This window comes from Melanerpes formicivorus, unplaced genomic scaffold, assembly GCF_026170545.1.
Source record: "Melanerpes formicivorus ecotype bairdi unplaced genomic scaffold, bMelFor1.0.p_v2 SCAF_2645, whole genome shotgun sequence".
Taxonomy (NCBI): domain Eukaryota; kingdom Metazoa; phylum Chordata; class Aves; order Piciformes; family Picidae; genus Melanerpes; species Melanerpes formicivorus.
In genome coordinates, this window is record NW_027144996.1 from 12494 (window position 1) to 28752 (window position 16259).

Genomic DNA, 16259 nt, shown 5'->3' on the forward strand with positions numbered 1-16259 from the left:
AGGGCTTGCTTGGGGTTTATTTGGCTTTTTGGTTTGCTTTTAAACTTATTTAGGCTTTGGGGATGTTTTGGGTTTATTTGAGGGGGGGGGTTAGTTGTTTTTTTCAATGTCTTTGGCTTTTGGGGGGCTTTCTGTTTGGGTTTTGCTGGGGGGGGTTGTTCTTTAGTTTATTTGGGGCCTGGGGGAGGTTGGTTTGGGTTTTGGGGTGGGATTTTTGGGGTTGGTGTTGAATGTACTTGAGGTCTGGAGGGGTTTGGTTTGGGTTTTGCTGGGGGGGGTTGGTTATTTATTAATGTATTTAGCTTTTGGGGGTGGGTTTGGGGGTTTTTTTTTGGGGGGGGAGGATTTTTTGTCTGCTTTCTTATTGCCTTTTGGGGATTGGTTTGGTTTGGTTTGGATTTTTGTTCCATTTTTGGTTGGTTTTAATTGGGGGTGGTGGTTGTTGCTCTTATTTTGGGTGCATTTAGTCCTTCATTTGGGTTTAATTTGCTTTTATTTTGCTTTGTTTCATTATTATTATTCATTACTTTAATTTTTTCTTCCCTGAGGAGAGCCTCAATTATTATTTATTATTATTATTAATAATAATAATTAATTTTCCCCCTCTTTTTACCTACTCCTAGTGATGGCAACACAACAAAAAAAGAACCAAACCCCTGATCTGTCTCAATTATTATTATTAATTGATTATTTTCTTCTCTTTTTCCCCACTCCTAGTGGCCACACACACACAAAAAAGAGAATCAAAACCCTGATCTGTCTCAATTATTATTATTAATTGATTCTTTTCCTCTCTTTTTAGTCACTCCTAGTGATGGCAACACAACAAAAAAAGAGCCAAAACCCTGATCTGTCACAATTATTGTTATTAATTGATTATTTTCCCTTCTTTTTACCCACTCCTAGTGGCCACACACACACAAAAAAAGAGCCAAAACCCTGATCTGTCTCAATTATTATTATTAATTGATTATTTTCCCCTCTTTTTACCCACTCCTAGTGATGGTAACACAACAAAAAAAGAGCCAAAACCCTGATCTGTCTCAATTATTATTATTAATTGATTCTTTTCCCCTCTTTTTCCCCCTCCTAATGACCACACACACACACACACAAAGAACCAAAACCCTGATCTGTCTCAATTATTATTATTGATTGTTTTCCTCTCTTTTTACCCACTCTTAGTGGTGCCCACACACAAAAAAAGAACCCAAACCCTGATCTGTCTCAATTATTATTATTAATTGATTATTTTCCCCTCTTTTCCCCACTCCTAATGGCCACACACACAAAAAAAAAGAGAACCAAAACCCTGATCTGTCTCAATTATTATTATTAATTGATTATTTTCCCTTCTTTTTACCCACTCTTAGTGGCAACACACACACAAAAAAAGAGCCCAAACCCTGATCTGTCTCAATTATTATTATTGATTGATCATTTTCCCCTCTTTTTACCCACTCCTAGTGGCCACACACCCACAAAAAAAAGAGAACCAAACCCCTGATCTGTCTCAATTATTATTATTAATTGATTATTTTCCCCTCTTTTTACCCACTCCTAGTGATGGCAACACAACAAAAAAAGAGCCAAAACCCTGATCTGTCTCAATTATTATTATTAATTGATTATTTTCCCCTCTTTTCCCCCTCTCCTAATGACCACACACACCAAAAAAAGAAACAAACCCCCTGATCTGTCTCAATTATTATTATTAATTGATTATTTTGCCTTCTTTTTACCCACTCTTAGTGGCAACACACACACAAAAAAAGAGCCCAAACCCTGATCTGTCTCAGTTATTATTATTAATTGATTATTTTCCCCTCTTTTTCCCCACTCCTAATGGCCACACACACAAAAAAAAGAGAACCAAAACCCTGATCTGTCTCAATTATTATTATTAATTGATTATTTTCCCCTCTTTTTCCCCACTCCTAATGACCACACACACACAAAAAAGAGAACCAAAACCCTGATCTGTCTCAATTATTATTATTGATTGATTATTTTCCCCCTCTTTTTACCCACTCCTAATGGCCACACACCCACAAAAAAAAAGAGAACCAAACCCCTGATCTGTCTCAATTATTGTTATTAATTGATTCTTTTCCCCTCTTTTCCCCACTCCTAGTGGCCACACACACACACAAAAAGAACCAAAACCCTGATCTGTCTCTATTATTATTATTAATTGATTATTTTCCCCTCTTTTTCCCCATTCCTAATGACCACACACCCACAAAAAAGAGCCAAAACCCCTGATCTGTCTCAATTATTATTATTAATTGATTCTTTTCCCTTCTTTTTACCCACTCTTAGTGGCAACACACACACACACACACAAAAAAGAACCAAAACCCTGTCTCAATTATTGGGCATTATTGGTTTATTATTGGTTTATTATTATTGGTTTATTATTATTGGGTTATTATTATTACTATTATTATTAATATTATTATTATTATTAATATTATTAACAATATTATTATTGCTATTATTACTATTATTATTGGGTTTTTCCCCTCTTTTTACCCACTCCTACTGGTGGCAACACACACACACAAAAGCCCCAACACCAAACCCGCCTCTGACCTTGCTCTGGGTGTTGCTGTGGTGACCATCGCCCTGCTCGAGCCAGGCCCTTTCTTTCCTAGGGTTGGTTTCTCGTCTTAACTTCCCTCCTGAGGCGAGAAGAAAACGCAACCCACACAATAAGAGAACCACTCGAACGAAATCGCGGTGAAAAAAACCGGGGAGAACTCATTGTAAAGGGGAGAAGAAAAAAAAAGAGGCAAAAAACCTCGCGGCGACAAAGCGAACACCAGCGGTCGCTTAACCTTAGTGTCTGGTGTGCGTCACGGTGAACTTATTGCAGTGTAGGAGAACAATCGACTGTGTTCTTTGGGTGAGCCTTTGTTTGTGCTTCTTGTCATGTTCTGCAGTGGAAAAAAAACCACCTCTTTTTCAGGTCCTCCTTTTGCTTTTCCAGCCCTTTTTTGGGGGGTGATCGGAAGGGGGGGGTTGGGTTTTCTTCTCTCCCCCTCTCTCCCTCCCCCTTCCTCCCTCCGGCTCGGTGTGTCTGTAAGGGATTCTTTCTCTCTCTCTCCCCCTCTCTCTCTCTCACACAAACACGGACACAGACCATCCTCGGCAGTTTTTGGGGTTGTTTTCTCTCCTCTTTTCCTCAGTGCTGGAGTTCTCATGAGTGTGAGTCGTCCTGTAGCCGTCGTACATTGAGCAAAATAAAACTTACCAGATCTGAAGGCGGAGCTGCTGCGGCCCCCGGGGGAAGGGATCGGGGGCTGGGGGGGGCTTGGTCTGGGCTTGGAGCCCTCCTCTCTGGGTTTGGATCTCACTCCTGGGCTTGGAGCCCTCCTCTCTGGGTTTGGATCTCACTCCTGGGCTTGGAGCCCTCCTCTCTGGGTTTGGAGCCCTCACTGCTGGGTTTGAAGCCCTCCTCTCTGGGTTTGGATCTCACTCCTGGGTTTGAAGCCCTCCTCTCTGGGTTTGGATCTCACTCCTGGGTTTGGATCTCACTCCTGGGTTTGGAGCCCTCCTCTCTGGGTTTGGATCTCACTCCTGGGTTTGGAGCCCTCCTCTTTGGGTGTGGATCCCTCACTGCTGGGTTTGGAGCCTTCCTCTCTGGGTTAGGATCCTTCACTGCTGGGCTTGGAGCCCTCCTCTCTGGGTTAGGATCCTTCACTGCTGGGCTTGGAGCCCTCCTCTCTGGGTTAGGATCTCACTCCTGGGTTTGGAGCCCTCCTCTTTGGGTGTGGAGCCCTCACTGCTGGGTTTGGAGCCCTCCTCTCTGGGTTTGGAGCCCTCACTGCTGGGTTTGGAGCCCTCCTCCCTGGGTTTGGATCCCTCACTGCTGGGTTTGAAGCCCTCCTCTCTGGGTTTGGATCCCTCATTCATGAGCTCATTCCTTCCTCACTCCTTAGCTTGGTCCTCACTCCTGGGTTTGGATCCCTTACTCCTAGATTTGGAGCCCTCATTCATGAGCTCCAGGGTCCCTCATTCCTAAGCTCGGAGCCCTCCTCTCTGGGTTTGGATCCCTCACTGCTGGGTTTGGATCCCTCATTCATGAGCTCACCTTCCTCACTCCTAAGCTTGGGTCCTCATTCCTGGGTTTAGATCCCTCCTCTCTGGGTTTGGATCCCTCATTCCTGGGCTTGGAGCTCTCACTGCTGGGTTTGGAGCCCTCCTCTCGGGGTATGGATCCCTCATTCATGAAGGTTCCCCAGGGCTTGATGATGATTCCCCAGGGCTTGATGAAGGTTCCCCAGGGCTTGATGAAGGTTCCCCAGGGGCTGATGAAGGTTCCCCAGGGCTTGATGAAGGTTCCCCAGGGGTTGATGAAGGTTCCCCAGGGGCTGATGAAGGTTCCCCAGGGCTTGATGAAGGTTCCCCAGGGGTTGATGAAGGTTCCCCAGGTTCCCAGGGGTGGGCTGGGCAGCGCTGCAGGGCTGGGCAGGGGGTGTGGGGGGGCTGTTGGTGCCTCCTGCCCTCCCTCCCAGCCCTCCTGGCCCTGCTCCCCGCAGGGAGCTGCAGTGACTCAGGCTGGGAAAATGTTTCCCCTGCCTTGGGAAGCAGGAACCGAAACTGGGCCCTGAGTCATGCTGCTGGGAGCCGCCCGCGGGGGAGGGGCAGGGCACGGACAGCCCTGCCGGCCGCTGGCACTGCCCCCTGCCTCTGCCCCCTGCCTCTGCCCCCTGCTCACGCCACGGAGGGGCTGGGGGCTGCCCCGGCAACCCCTCCAAGCAGGGAGGGATACCCCCAGCCCTGCCCAGCACCCACTTGTGCTGCCAGTGCCCTAGCCCCGCTGGGAGTTGTTCCTGGGGGGGGCAATGAGCCCCCACGGGCTGTGCCCCACAGGGCAGCCAGGGTGCCCCAGCAGCAGGGGCACGGCAGGGGGCATGGGGGGAGCCCCACAGGGCAGCCAGGGTGCCCCAGCAGCAGGGGCACGGCAGGGGGCATGGGGAGGGAGCCCTGGGGAGCTCTTCTCCTGGGGACACAAAGGTAGCTGAGGGGCCCTGGGCTCCCCAGGGCTGGCATGGCACAGGGCACCCCCACACTGAGCCCGCTCCCCACATTGACCTCCCCCTCCCCACACTGAGCTCCCCCTCCCCACACTGAGCTCCCCCTCCCCACATTGACCTCCCCCTCCCCACACTGAGCTCCCCCTCCCCACACTGACCTCCCCACCCCCCACCTCAGTGTCCCCATCTGGAGAGGGACAAGGACACCCCAGGTGCCCTGGGCACAGGCAGTGCCCGTCTAGAAGGGGAGGGGGGTGTAGATTGGAAGGGGGGGTGGCAGTGTCCCCCCGAGATGCCCCCAAAAGGGGCTGAGCCAGCGGGCACGAGTGTGGGCACCGCTCCCCGGGCAGGGTTTAGCCCCCACTTGGGGTGTTCCATGTGCCCGGGGCTGGCAGGGGGGCTGGGGAAGGGGCACGGCCCCTGCCTGGCACCCCCCAGGACTGCCAAGCCGATGGCACCGACCCCAGCCAAGGGCTGCAGGGCTGGGCAGCGCGGGGGTGGTGCTCAGCACCCTGCCAGGACCGCGCTGCCAGCAGCTGCTGCTTGCTATGGCAACCACCTGCACGGCTCCGGTTGCTGTGGGCACGCAGCCCCCACAGGGCACACGGGGGAGGGGGCACACGCACACGAGTGAGCCCCCCCCAACAGGAGTGATCCCCTGAAAACAAGAGTGCCCGCCCCCCGAGAACACGTGTGACCCCCCGAGAACACGTGTGACCCCCCACGAGCACACGAGTGACCCCCTGAAAACACGAGTGACCCCCTGAAAACACGAGTGACCCCCGAGAACACGAGTGAACCCCCCGAGAACACGTGTGACCCCCCACGAGAGCACGTGTGGCCCACCCCAAGCACACGAGTGACCCCCCCCCAAGCACTGGCGTGACCCCCAAGCAGCAGGAGCTGACCGCCAGCCGCACCCCGGGCACGGAGCCTGAGCCCTGCCAAACTCATCGCACCCAGCAGCGCTGAGGGCGAGGGGCCGGGGCGAGGGGAGCAGGGGGCTGGGGGGCACAGGCAGCCCCCCCCAGGCTCAGAGGGGGCCTCGCAGCTGCAGGATTCCTCCCGGGTCAGCACTGCCTGCAGCGTGACTCAGGAGGATTAGCAGCGGGAACCAGACGGCTGCCGGCCCGGCCGCGGCCATGTAGGGCTGGGCACCGGGGCACGGGGGGTACGGGGGGCACGGGGGGCACCGGGGGCACCGGGACACGGGGGGCACGACTCCGGCTGCGTCCTGGGCACAGCTCCTCCCCCCGCGAAGCCCCTGGGTGCTCTCAGACTCCTCTGTGACCCCGGAGGAGGGGGCAGGTTGTGTTTGTTGTGCAGGGACACAGAGACCCAGGCTGGTGACACCAGGGTGCTGAGACCCAAAGTGTTCAGGTCTGGGGTGCTGAACCCCAAAGTGTTCACATCTGGGGTGCTGAGCGCCAAGGTGTTCAGGTCTGGGGTGCTGAGCCCCAAATATGTTCAGGTCTGGGGTGCTGAGCCCCAAAGTGTTCAGCTCTGGGGTGCTGAGACTCAAAGTGTTCAGGTCTGGGGTGCTGAGACTCAAAGTGGTCAGGTCTGGGGTGCTGAGCCCCAAGGTGTTCAGGTCTGGGGTGCTGACAGCCAGAATTTGGGAGGCTGGGGCTGGGGCCTGGGAGTGGCAGATGTGGGAGAGGCAGAATCCTGGGGCCCTGGGCAGGGTGTCAGGCACAGGCAGCCCGGGGGGGCGAGGCAGAGGGTGTGGGAGCCCTGGGATAATGAAAGGCTGTGGTGGAGACCTGGGACGTCAGGGGCTCAGGGTGTGGAAAGCTGAGCTCCGAGCCAGCAGTGATGGAGACCAACGTGTGGAGACCTGAGCCAGGGTGGAGGGACATGAGGTGCTGGAGCTGTGGAGAGCTGCATGTGGGACAGCCAGGAGAGGGAGGTTCAGGCTGGCAGAACCCAGGATGCCAAGCCCAGGATGCCAAGTCCCAAGCTGTGGAGCTCCCAAGCCCCAGGCTGTGGAGCCCCCAAGCCCCTGGGTGTGGAGCCCTCAAGCCCCAGGCTGTGGAGCCCCCAAGCCCCAGGCTGTGGAGCCCCCAAGCCCCTGTCTGTGGAGCCCTCAAGCCCCAAGCTGTGGAGCCCCCAAGCCCCAGGCTGTGGAACCCTCAAGTCCCAGGCTGTGGAGACCCCAATCCCGTGGCTGTGGAGCCCCCAAGCCCCAGGCTGTGGAGCCCCCAAACCCCTGGCTGTGGAGCCCCCAAACCCCAGGCTATGGAGCCCCCAAGCCCCAGGCTGTGGAGCCCCCAAATCCCAGGCTGTAGAGCTCCCAAGCCCCAGGCTGTGGAGCCCTCAAGCCCCAGGCTGTGGAGCCCCCAAGCCCCAGGCTGTGGAGCTCCCAAGCCCCAAGCTGTGGAGCCCCCAAGCCCCAGGCTGTGGAGCCCCCAAACCCCAAGCTGTGGAGCCCTCAAGCCCCAAGCTGTGGAGCCCCCAAGCCCCAGGCTGTGGAGCCCTCAAGTCCCAGGCTGTGGAGACCCCAATCCCGTGGCTGTGGAGCCCCCAAGCCCCAGGCTGTGGAGCCCCCAAACCCCAGGCAGTGGAGCTCCCAGGCTTCAGGCTGTGGAGCCCCCAAACCCCTGGCTGTGGAGCCCCCAAGCCCTGGCACGCAGGGGCGAGGACGCTGAGCTCCACACCTATCCCCCTGGCCCCAGGCAGCCCCATCTCAGTGCCCTGGTCCTGCCCAGCTGCTGGCCACGGAGCGGTGCCAGCCAGCAGAGCGCTGCCCTGGTGTGCCGGCGCCGCTGGGGGCCCTGGGTCGGTGAGAGGGCACAGGGAGAAGTTTCTTTCAGCTCTTTTATTCCTGCCAGCTCTGGTTCCCTCCACATCGACTCGAGGCGCTGGGGGACAGGGCCGGTACAAAACAGGCGATAAAAAGGGGGCTGTGAGCTGGGGGTGGGGGTGAGGATGCCCTCACGCGGGGGGCAGCAGCTTCTCCTCCTCCTCACCACCGCCTACTTCTTGGCGGGATCCTTGGCTTGGCTCTCGACGGTGACCGGGATGGTGATCTCGGCGGACTGCAGGGCGGGCTTGGGCAGCGGCGCCTCCACCGTCAGCATCCCGTCGGGGGACAGCGACGACCGCACGGCCGTGGCCTCCACGCCGGGGGGCAGGCTGGTGGGGGCGGGGGGAGGAGGGGGTCAGGGCTGCAGCTATCACCAGCTCACAGCCACACCACCCACCCCTATCACCCCACACCTCCCACCGCCATCACCCCACACCCCCATCACCCCACACCCCCATCACCCACACCCCCATCACCCACACCCCCTCCACCCACACCCCCAACACCTCACACCCCCAACACCTCACACCCCCATCACCCACACCTCCATCACCCACACCCCCATCACCCACACTTCCACCACCCACACCCTCATAACCCACACCCCCATCACCTCACACCCCCCCCCACCACCCACACATCCATCACCCCACACATCCACCACCCACACCCCCATCACCCACACATCCATCACCCCACACCCCCATCACCCACACCCTCATCACCCACACCCCCATCACCCCACACCCCCATCACCCACACATCCATCACCCCACACCCCCATCACCCACACCCTCATCACCCACACCCCAATCACCCCACACTGTGAATACATCACCCCAAACACTTCCCACCCCAGGAATCCACCACCCCCACACCCTCACCACCCCACGAATCCACTACTCCCAAGCACACACACACCCCCATGCACACACACCCATGCACCCAGCCCCCCCATGGACCCAGCCCCCCCATGCACCCAGCCCCCCCATGCACCCAGCCCCCCATGAATCCACCACCCACACGACTCCCACACTATGAATCCACCCCCCACATGCCCCCACCCCCCCATGCCTACCACCCACGCACATACCACCCCCCCACGCACCCTCCCCCTATGCACCTACCCTTCCATGCACCCACCCCCCACGCACCCACCCCCCAGGGACCCACCCCCCACACTCCCCCACTCCCCTCAAACCCACGACCCACCCCCCCACCCTCCAGGCACCCAGCCCCAGCAGGTGCGGTGCTGTGGCCACAGCAGAGGCTCAGCCGCACACTGCGGCTCTGGGCTGTGCGGCCGGGGGTCCCGGAGGGGCTGGCCGGGCAGGGGGGCGGAGGTGCCCGGTGCCCGGTGGGTACTCACGTGTACTTGCGGGTGAAGCACCTGGAGATGAAGCCGTGCTCGTCCTGCTTCTCCTCGTGTTTGCCTGCAGGGAACGCAGCCCCCCGGAGGGGTTGGCAGGGTGGGCAGGGGGCTGGGAAGGTCTCCGTGCCCAGAGCCCACCCTGCCACATCCTGGCATCGCATCCTGCCTGGCCTGGGCGTCTGTGCCTTAATGGCATCACGGAGCGGCTGGGGGGGACCGGGAGCAGCGGGGCCGCTCGGGGAGCATCGCCCCAGACTCCAGCGGAACAAAGCATGGTGCCAGGAGCCAGCCGCGGCCGAGGGCACCCAGCTGCTGCCCTCTCCTCCCTAGCTCGGTGGGGTTGAGCCTCGCCTGTCCCTGGGGCTGCTGGCCGGGGAGCTGCCCCTGCCCCACGCAGAGCCCCCTGGCTGGGCATGACTCATGCTGCTGGCCCTGGGCCACGGGGTCTGGGCTTTGTCACCACCACTGGGGCTGAGCTCCACAGGGGGCCGTGGGGGAGAACCAGGGGCGCTGCAGGGCCAGGGACACCCCCACGGGCACACCCGGGGTCTTCTCTGGCTCACAGCTGGGGAGTCTCTCCCCATATCCTGACTGGGACAGCAGCAAGGGGTCAGTATGTGGGGCGGGGGGTGCCTCTTCATCATATGCAGCATGAAGGTACCCCCAAGGCTGAGCTTGCAGAGGTGAGCCTTGCTCTTTGCCCCTTCTCTTTTCCCTCTTCCTGTCCCCTCCAGTTCCTCCTTTCTCCTCTCCTCTTGTCCCCTTCATCTCCTTTTCCCTCTCCTCTCTCCTCTCCTCTCCTCTCCTCTCCTCTCCTCTCCTCTCCTCTCCTCTCCTCTCCTCTCCTCTCCTCTCCTCTCCTCTCCTCTCCTCTCCTCTCCTCTCCTCTCCTCTCCTCTCCTCTCCTCTCCTCTCCTCTCCTCTCCTCTCCTCTCCTCTCCTCTCCTCTCCTCTCCTCTCCTCTCCTCTCCTCTCCTCTCCTCTCCCTCTCCCTCTCCCTCTCCCTCTCCCTCTCCCTCTCCCTCTCCCTCTCCCTCTCCCTCTCCCTCTCCCTCTCCCTCTCCCTCTCCCTCTCCCTCTCCCTCTCCCTCCATCCTCTCATCTCTTATCCCACCCTTTCCCCGGCAGCAAGCACTGGGGGCAGCTCCCTGACCCCCCTCCCCACCCAGCCCCCTGCCCCACCACCTTACCGGTGATCTCCACAATGTTATCCTTGGTCTTCACCACCAGCTCCTCGGGCGCGAAGTGGTTGACGTCCAAGGTGACCTTCCAGCTGTCGGCAGTCTGGCGGATCTCGGAGATGCCGCTGCTGAGCTGGCGGCTGAGCAGGGGGCCGTAGGGCGAGCCCGGGCTGGGCACCAGGGCACTTTCGCGGGGCAGCAGGCGGAAATAGCCAGGCCAGGCGCTGCCGCTTGGCCACTTGTACCAGTCCTCGGGGATGTGGGGCATGCCGAAGGACTGGTCGAAGAGGCGACTGCCATGGTACCAGTCGCGGAAGGGATCCCAGCTGGGGCTGCGCAGGAAGGTGAAGGGGATGCGGCGCTCGGCCATGGTGCGCGGGGCTGCCGGGGAGGGAGTCCGAGGGCCACTTATGAGGCAGCCGCGGGGCTATTTTTAGCGGAGTGCTCGGCTGCCTATTAATGGAAGTGGCGACAGGGCCCTGCCCAAGGAACCAGAAGCTTCCCCCGGCCGTGGGCCGGCCGCACGCAGCCGCGCTGGGATGGGGCTGGCCGGGGAGGTGACTGCCGCCCTGGAGCCGCGCCCGGCCTGCCCTGTTGGGAGTGATGGATATGCCCTGGAGCTGCTCCCGGTTCCACCCCCCCCATCCTCCCCCCCACCGCTTCCTCCCCCCGCTGCCATTTCTGGCCCACGCAACCTTCCCAGGCTGGGGCTGGGCCAGCACCTGGCTGGGGATGACTCAGTGCAGAGCTGTGCCCGGACCCGTGCCCAAGGCGTCACCCTCCTGCCAGAAGCTTCTGGGCACCCCCAGCCCCATGGCACCCTCCTGGCACCCACCCCTGCCCTGGTGCTGGGAACCCCCAGAAGCCAGCTGGGGTGAGCTACTCCAGCCCCCAAGGCTTGGGCAGGGGTCTCCGAGGCTTGCAGGGATGATGGGGACCGATGGGACAATAGGGCTTGATGGGGGCTGATGGGAGCCAGGGGGAGGGTCGATGTGGACCTGTAGGGGCTGATGAAGCTGATGGAGGCCAGTGGGCCAGCAGGGCTGGATGGGAGCTTAGAGGATGTGCCGGGGCCCCGTGGGATTAGTGGAGGCTGAGGGACCTCACAATAGAGCTGATGAGGCCAGGGGTGCTGGAGGGGGTTGGAGGTCTAGGGGGCTCTGGACGGAGCAGGACCCTCTCAGAAGGGCTTCCCAGCAACTCTGGCATCCCCTGGGACCAGTTTGGGGGAAGGAAGTTCCCCCTGGGCTGAGCTCTGTCTGAGAGCTGCTCAGCAATGTGTGACCCTGGCAGCCCTCTGGGTGGGGCACAGATGGGGACACACTATGGGGGGGCAGCATAGCAGGGGATTTGGGGGGTGTCCCCCAACCCGTGGCTGCAGTGGGTGCCAGCACCATGCCCGGGGCTGCATCCTGCAGGGCTGGCACAGGCCGGAGGGAGCTGGGGAGGGGTGAGAAGCTGCTGCGGAGGTGAAGGGGTGGGGAGGGAGGAGGCAAAATGGGAAGGAGGGGAGGGATGAAGGGGTCAAGGGAGGGATGAAGGGGTCAAGGGAGGGATGAAGGGAAAAGGGAGGGATGAAGGGAAAAGGGAGGGATGAAGGGAAAAGGGAGGGATGAAGGAATAAAGGGAGGGATGAAGGGAAAAGGGAGGGATGCATCCCTGAAGGGATGCAGCAAGCGATGGGAGGGATGCAAGGAGGGATTCAGAAGGGATAGGAGGGATGAAGGCAGGAATGCAGGGGTGGGGTGGCAGGCATGAGGGAAGGGATGCAGGGAGGAGCTGGGGGGGTGCTCAGAGGGATGGGAGGGAGTCAGGAAAGGGTGGGAGGGATGCAGGGTGGGACGGGAGAGACGCAGACAGGGATGCAGGGAGGGATAGGAAGATGCAGGGAGGGATAGGAAGATGCAGGGACAAATGGGATAGGTGCAGGAGGGATGTAATGGATGCTGGGAGAGATGCTGGGAGGGATGGAGGAGAGAGAGGATGGGAGGGCTGCAGGCAAACGGGAAGGACACAAGAAAGGCTGCAGGGAGCCAGGAGAGCTGCAGTGGAACCTCCCCACCCCGTAGCAGGATGCTGGGGGGAAGAGTCAGACACAGAACCGATGCCCAGAGCCCAAATGGAGCCAGGGATGGACACCATAGGTCCAGAGCCCTACGGACAGGGGGGAGAGCAATCCAGAGGCGGAGGGAGGGCAGGATGGATCCGCAGGGAGCTGGCCAGGGCTGAGCCAGCCGCGAAGGAAGGTGCGGGCGGCCGCGGGGTCCTTTCCGATAGATACTGAGTGTTTTATTAGAGTCGAACCGGCTCACGGCATCTACAGCTGAAGTCACGACCCGCAGAGAGGAGAGAGCCACGCGCGAGAGGACAACACTGAAGAGTTCCTACAGAGGATTTGTTCCAGTTTGCTCCCTCCGCGGCAGGAGACAGAGGCTGTAAAAGAGGAAGACTGGAAATTTTCCCTGATGTGCTGGCTGGGCCCCGCCGGCGCCGCCTCGGCTCCTGGGGGGGGGGGGGGAGGGTTGGTGCTGCAGGGCTGCGGCCGCTGGCGAAAGATCCTCTCGCCCCTGGCTTGGGGTCGGATGTCTGCAGGGCTCCCTCCCTCCCCTCTCTCAGCAGGGTTTCGGGGCTCCCTTGGCCAGTCTGAGCCTCCCCGTGGGGAGATGGAGAGGACAGAGGCGGGGCGGGGGGGGTCGGGATTGGGAGCGCACAGCTCAGGGGATGCTGGGGGAGAGGGGGATCGGTGCTCTTCATCTCCCCACGCCTGGGGGGAGCAGGACCCTTCACCTCCTCCTCCTTGCCAGGGTCACAACCAGAGCTGCCACCCTGCCTGGGGCTGGCCCATGGGGGCAAGCTGGGTCACAGAGAGCCACCAGCATGTCCCCTCCTTACCTGCTCACCCCATTTCTAATGGGCACCACCGAGGGCAGGGGGTGGCTTTGCCAGCGGAGCAGGGGCTGGGTGGGATATCCAGGGGCTGGCAGCCAGCGTGGTTATCCCACCCAAGGGCTGGTGAACCCTCAGCCCACAGCTGAGCCGTGTGTTGGGTCTGGGAGACGACCCTGGAGCCCCTCTGCTCACATCTGTGCCCTCCCAGCACCTCTGGCTCACCGGGCTGTTGGCTAACGAGACCATCACGTTGCCAGCCAAGCTGGAGCCCAAAGGATGCCCTCCCCAGCCCCAGCCGGCTGGCAGGCAGTGCCGGGCAGGCCTGCCCAAGCTCAGCTGCTCAGGCGGGGGCCGCAGGGCGATCCGGCAGCTGCCCTCCCACCTAACCAGGCTCAGCCCCCTGCGCCCTGCTCCGGCCGCCTGGAAAACCTGGGGCCGAGGGGATGGAGCCCCCCGGGACTGCCCTTGGTGCCCCGGGGGGAGCTTTCGTTATGGAGAATCAGCAGAGTCCTGCACGGGCCAGCCCCCCCCCCCCCCCCCCCCCCCCCCAGCCTCTGTTCTTCTGTAACCATCACCAAAGAGCTGCCGCCGGGCCCCCGGCAGGAGGCGGCTGGGGCTGCAGCCCGGGGTGGGAGATGCCGAAGCCGGAGGATGGTTGGATGTGGCCCCAGGGGTGGAAGAGTCACCGCTGTACCACTCAGCTCAGCCCTCCCCCCCACCTCTTGGGGGTGACAGCTTGGTCCCCACCAAAATGGGGTGGGGTGGGTGTGCGTGCCAGGGCTGGCTCCACAGCCAGGATGAGCAGCATCAAACCTGCCCAGGTGACCCCCACCCCGGGAAAAGATTGGGGGGGGGGGGCGGGGGGGGGGGGCTGCTTGCTTTTGTTCATCCGTGGCTCAGCGTCTGCTTGGGTCTGGGGGAGGCCCAAAAGGGTTCGTGGTGCCCTTTGGCCACTGGGACAGCCTGGGGACACATCTGCAGGGGGGGAGCCGGGGCTGGCCTCACACACTCCAGCCAAGCCTGTGCTGGAGAAGCCCCTTCCTGCCTCCCCCCCACCCCCCCCCAACAACGCCCTCAAGGATACACTTGTGCTACAAAAGTGAAATCAACCCCCCAGAAAAGCACAGGGGGTCCCCAGCCACCTCTAATGAGAGGGTTCTTGGTTGGGGGGGGTCCCCAGTTACCCCCTCACCCCACCCCAAGGTCTCTGCTGAGCAGTTTGTTCCCTTGCTCTATGCTGGCCCACCCCATCCCACCCCCACCCCCCCAAAGAAGAAGAAATCCTGCCCTCCCCCATGCCCACCCCCAAAAGACCCCTGGAAGGGGCGGGGGGGGGATAAGATGAGCCCCTCCCAGGCGATGCAAGGACTCGGTTGAGTTTTGGGTCCCCACTTTCCCCTGCTGCCGGCTCCACGCTCGGCAGCCCCCGGCTGGCTTCCAGCTCCCCAGCGGTCCCCATCCTTCCCGGGCGGGGGGGGCGCAGGTGGCGACTGGGGCGGGTGGGGGCGGGGGCGCCACAGTCCGGAGGGTGCCGGGGGGGTGGGGTGGGAGGGGCTCAGAAGCCGAGGCTCTCGGAGCTGCTGCGGCTGTTGTAGCTGGGGCTGCGACTGGGGCTGCGGGAGCGGCTGGGGGGGCTGCGAGTCCGGCTGCGGCTGCGGCTGGAGCTGGAGCTGGCGTAGCTGCGGCTGCGGCTGCGGCTGTAGGAGCAGGAGCTCAGCGAGCTGGAGGACGAGGGGCTGGGCCGGTAGTAGGGGATGGGCCGCTTCCGAGCGCTGCGGAGGGAAAACAGGGAAACTGAGGCGGGGCCCCGGGGGCAGCCCAGGGGAGGGGGGAAGGGGGCTGGCGCCGGGTGCTCCCGGCACAGCCGAGCATCCCCCTGAGGCTGAGAGTGGCTGCGAGGTGTCAGGATGAGGCTACCCAGTGGAGAATCACTGAATGGGTTGGGTTGGAAGGGACCTGAAAGCTCAGCCGGTTCCAACCCCCTGCCACGGGCAGGGACACCTCCCACCAGCACAGGTTGCTCAAGGCCTCATCCAGCCTGGCCTTCAGCACCTCCAGGGAGGGGGCATCCACAGCCTTCCTAGGCAACCTGTGCCAGTGTCTGCCCACCCTCACTCTCCAGACTGTCTTTCTGCCATCCATCACACCCTCTCCAACCCCTTCCTCCTCCCCAGCCCCCCCGGGGGTGTTAGTCCTGGATTAGGCAGCGGCGAGGGCAGAAAGTGAGCAGGTTAATGTGGCTTTTGTGTGCCCCAGACACCAGAGAGTGAAAGCTGCTGAAAAAAGAGAGGTTGAGGATTAGTGGGAGGCGAGCTGAGGCCTGCTGGAGCCTGAAGATGAGGAGGGACGTGGAGAGCACGGGGCTGTGGGGGGCTCGGCGGGCAGCGGCGCAGGAGCCAGCCCCTTGCTCCCTTGTCCCATCCCGGTGTTAGTGAGGCTGAGCAGAGACACAGGCCCGGCCCAGAGGTGCTCGGGTGCTGAGGGCACCTAAGGGGGTGAGGAGACACAGAGAGGTCCAGGAGGAAGAGGAGGAGGAGGAGGAGGAAGGGGAGAGGTTACCCTGGGAGCCAGGCTGGCGGCGATGCTCTCCGAGAGGGACCTTGGGATGAAATGGAAAAGGAGAAGTTGGCATCACTGAGGCAGGACCATGTGGTGACGGACCCAGGGTGGCAGGGGGTGACAGGGGCTGGGGACAGGGCAGGAGGCTGAGGGAAAGCCCTGGGGCTTCTGGCTGGGCTGCAGGGCAGGAGAAGGGGGGAAGGGGGCTGGGGGTGTTTCCGTGGCTGCCCCTTCACTGCAGCCTCCTCCAAGCCTGGCAGAAGTGGCTCTGCTCCTCCTGAGCCCCAGGCAGAGCTTGGTCTGCTGTCCACACCCCTTCCAGGGATGGATGAGAGGGATGGGGGCCCTGCCCTGCAGCTCAGTCCTGCCACCTTCCTGAGGACATCCCAGCAAAACCCAGCCCTGGCCTG

The 16259-nt window shown here is 60.7% G+C and overlaps 1 protein-coding gene and 1 long non-coding RNA gene across 2 annotated transcripts; both read right to left on the bottom strand.

Moving 5' to 3' along the window:
• Positions 1-7845: 7845 nt before the first annotated feature.
• LOC137461595 (heat shock protein beta-1) lies at positions 7846-10927 on the bottom strand. The gene is made up of 3 exons (XM_068171281.1): positions 10411-10927; positions 9218-9281; positions 7846-8177 (listed from the first exon to the last, which is right to left on the bottom strand). Exons 1-3 carry the CDS (start codon positions 10769-10771, stop codon positions 8018-8020), a joined length of 585 nt encoding a protein of 194 aa, XP_068027382.1. The 5' UTR covers positions 10772-10927; the 3' UTR covers positions 7846-8017.
• Positions 10928-14390: 3463 nt separating this feature from the next.
• Positions 14391-16005, bottom strand: LOC137461596 (uncharacterized). The gene is made up of 2 exons (XR_010993431.1): positions 15850-16005; positions 14391-15062 (listed from the first exon to the last, which is right to left on the bottom strand). It is a non-coding gene; the product is annotated as an uncharacterized lncRNA (long non-coding RNA).
• Between the last annotated feature and the right edge of the window lie 254 nt (positions 16006-16259).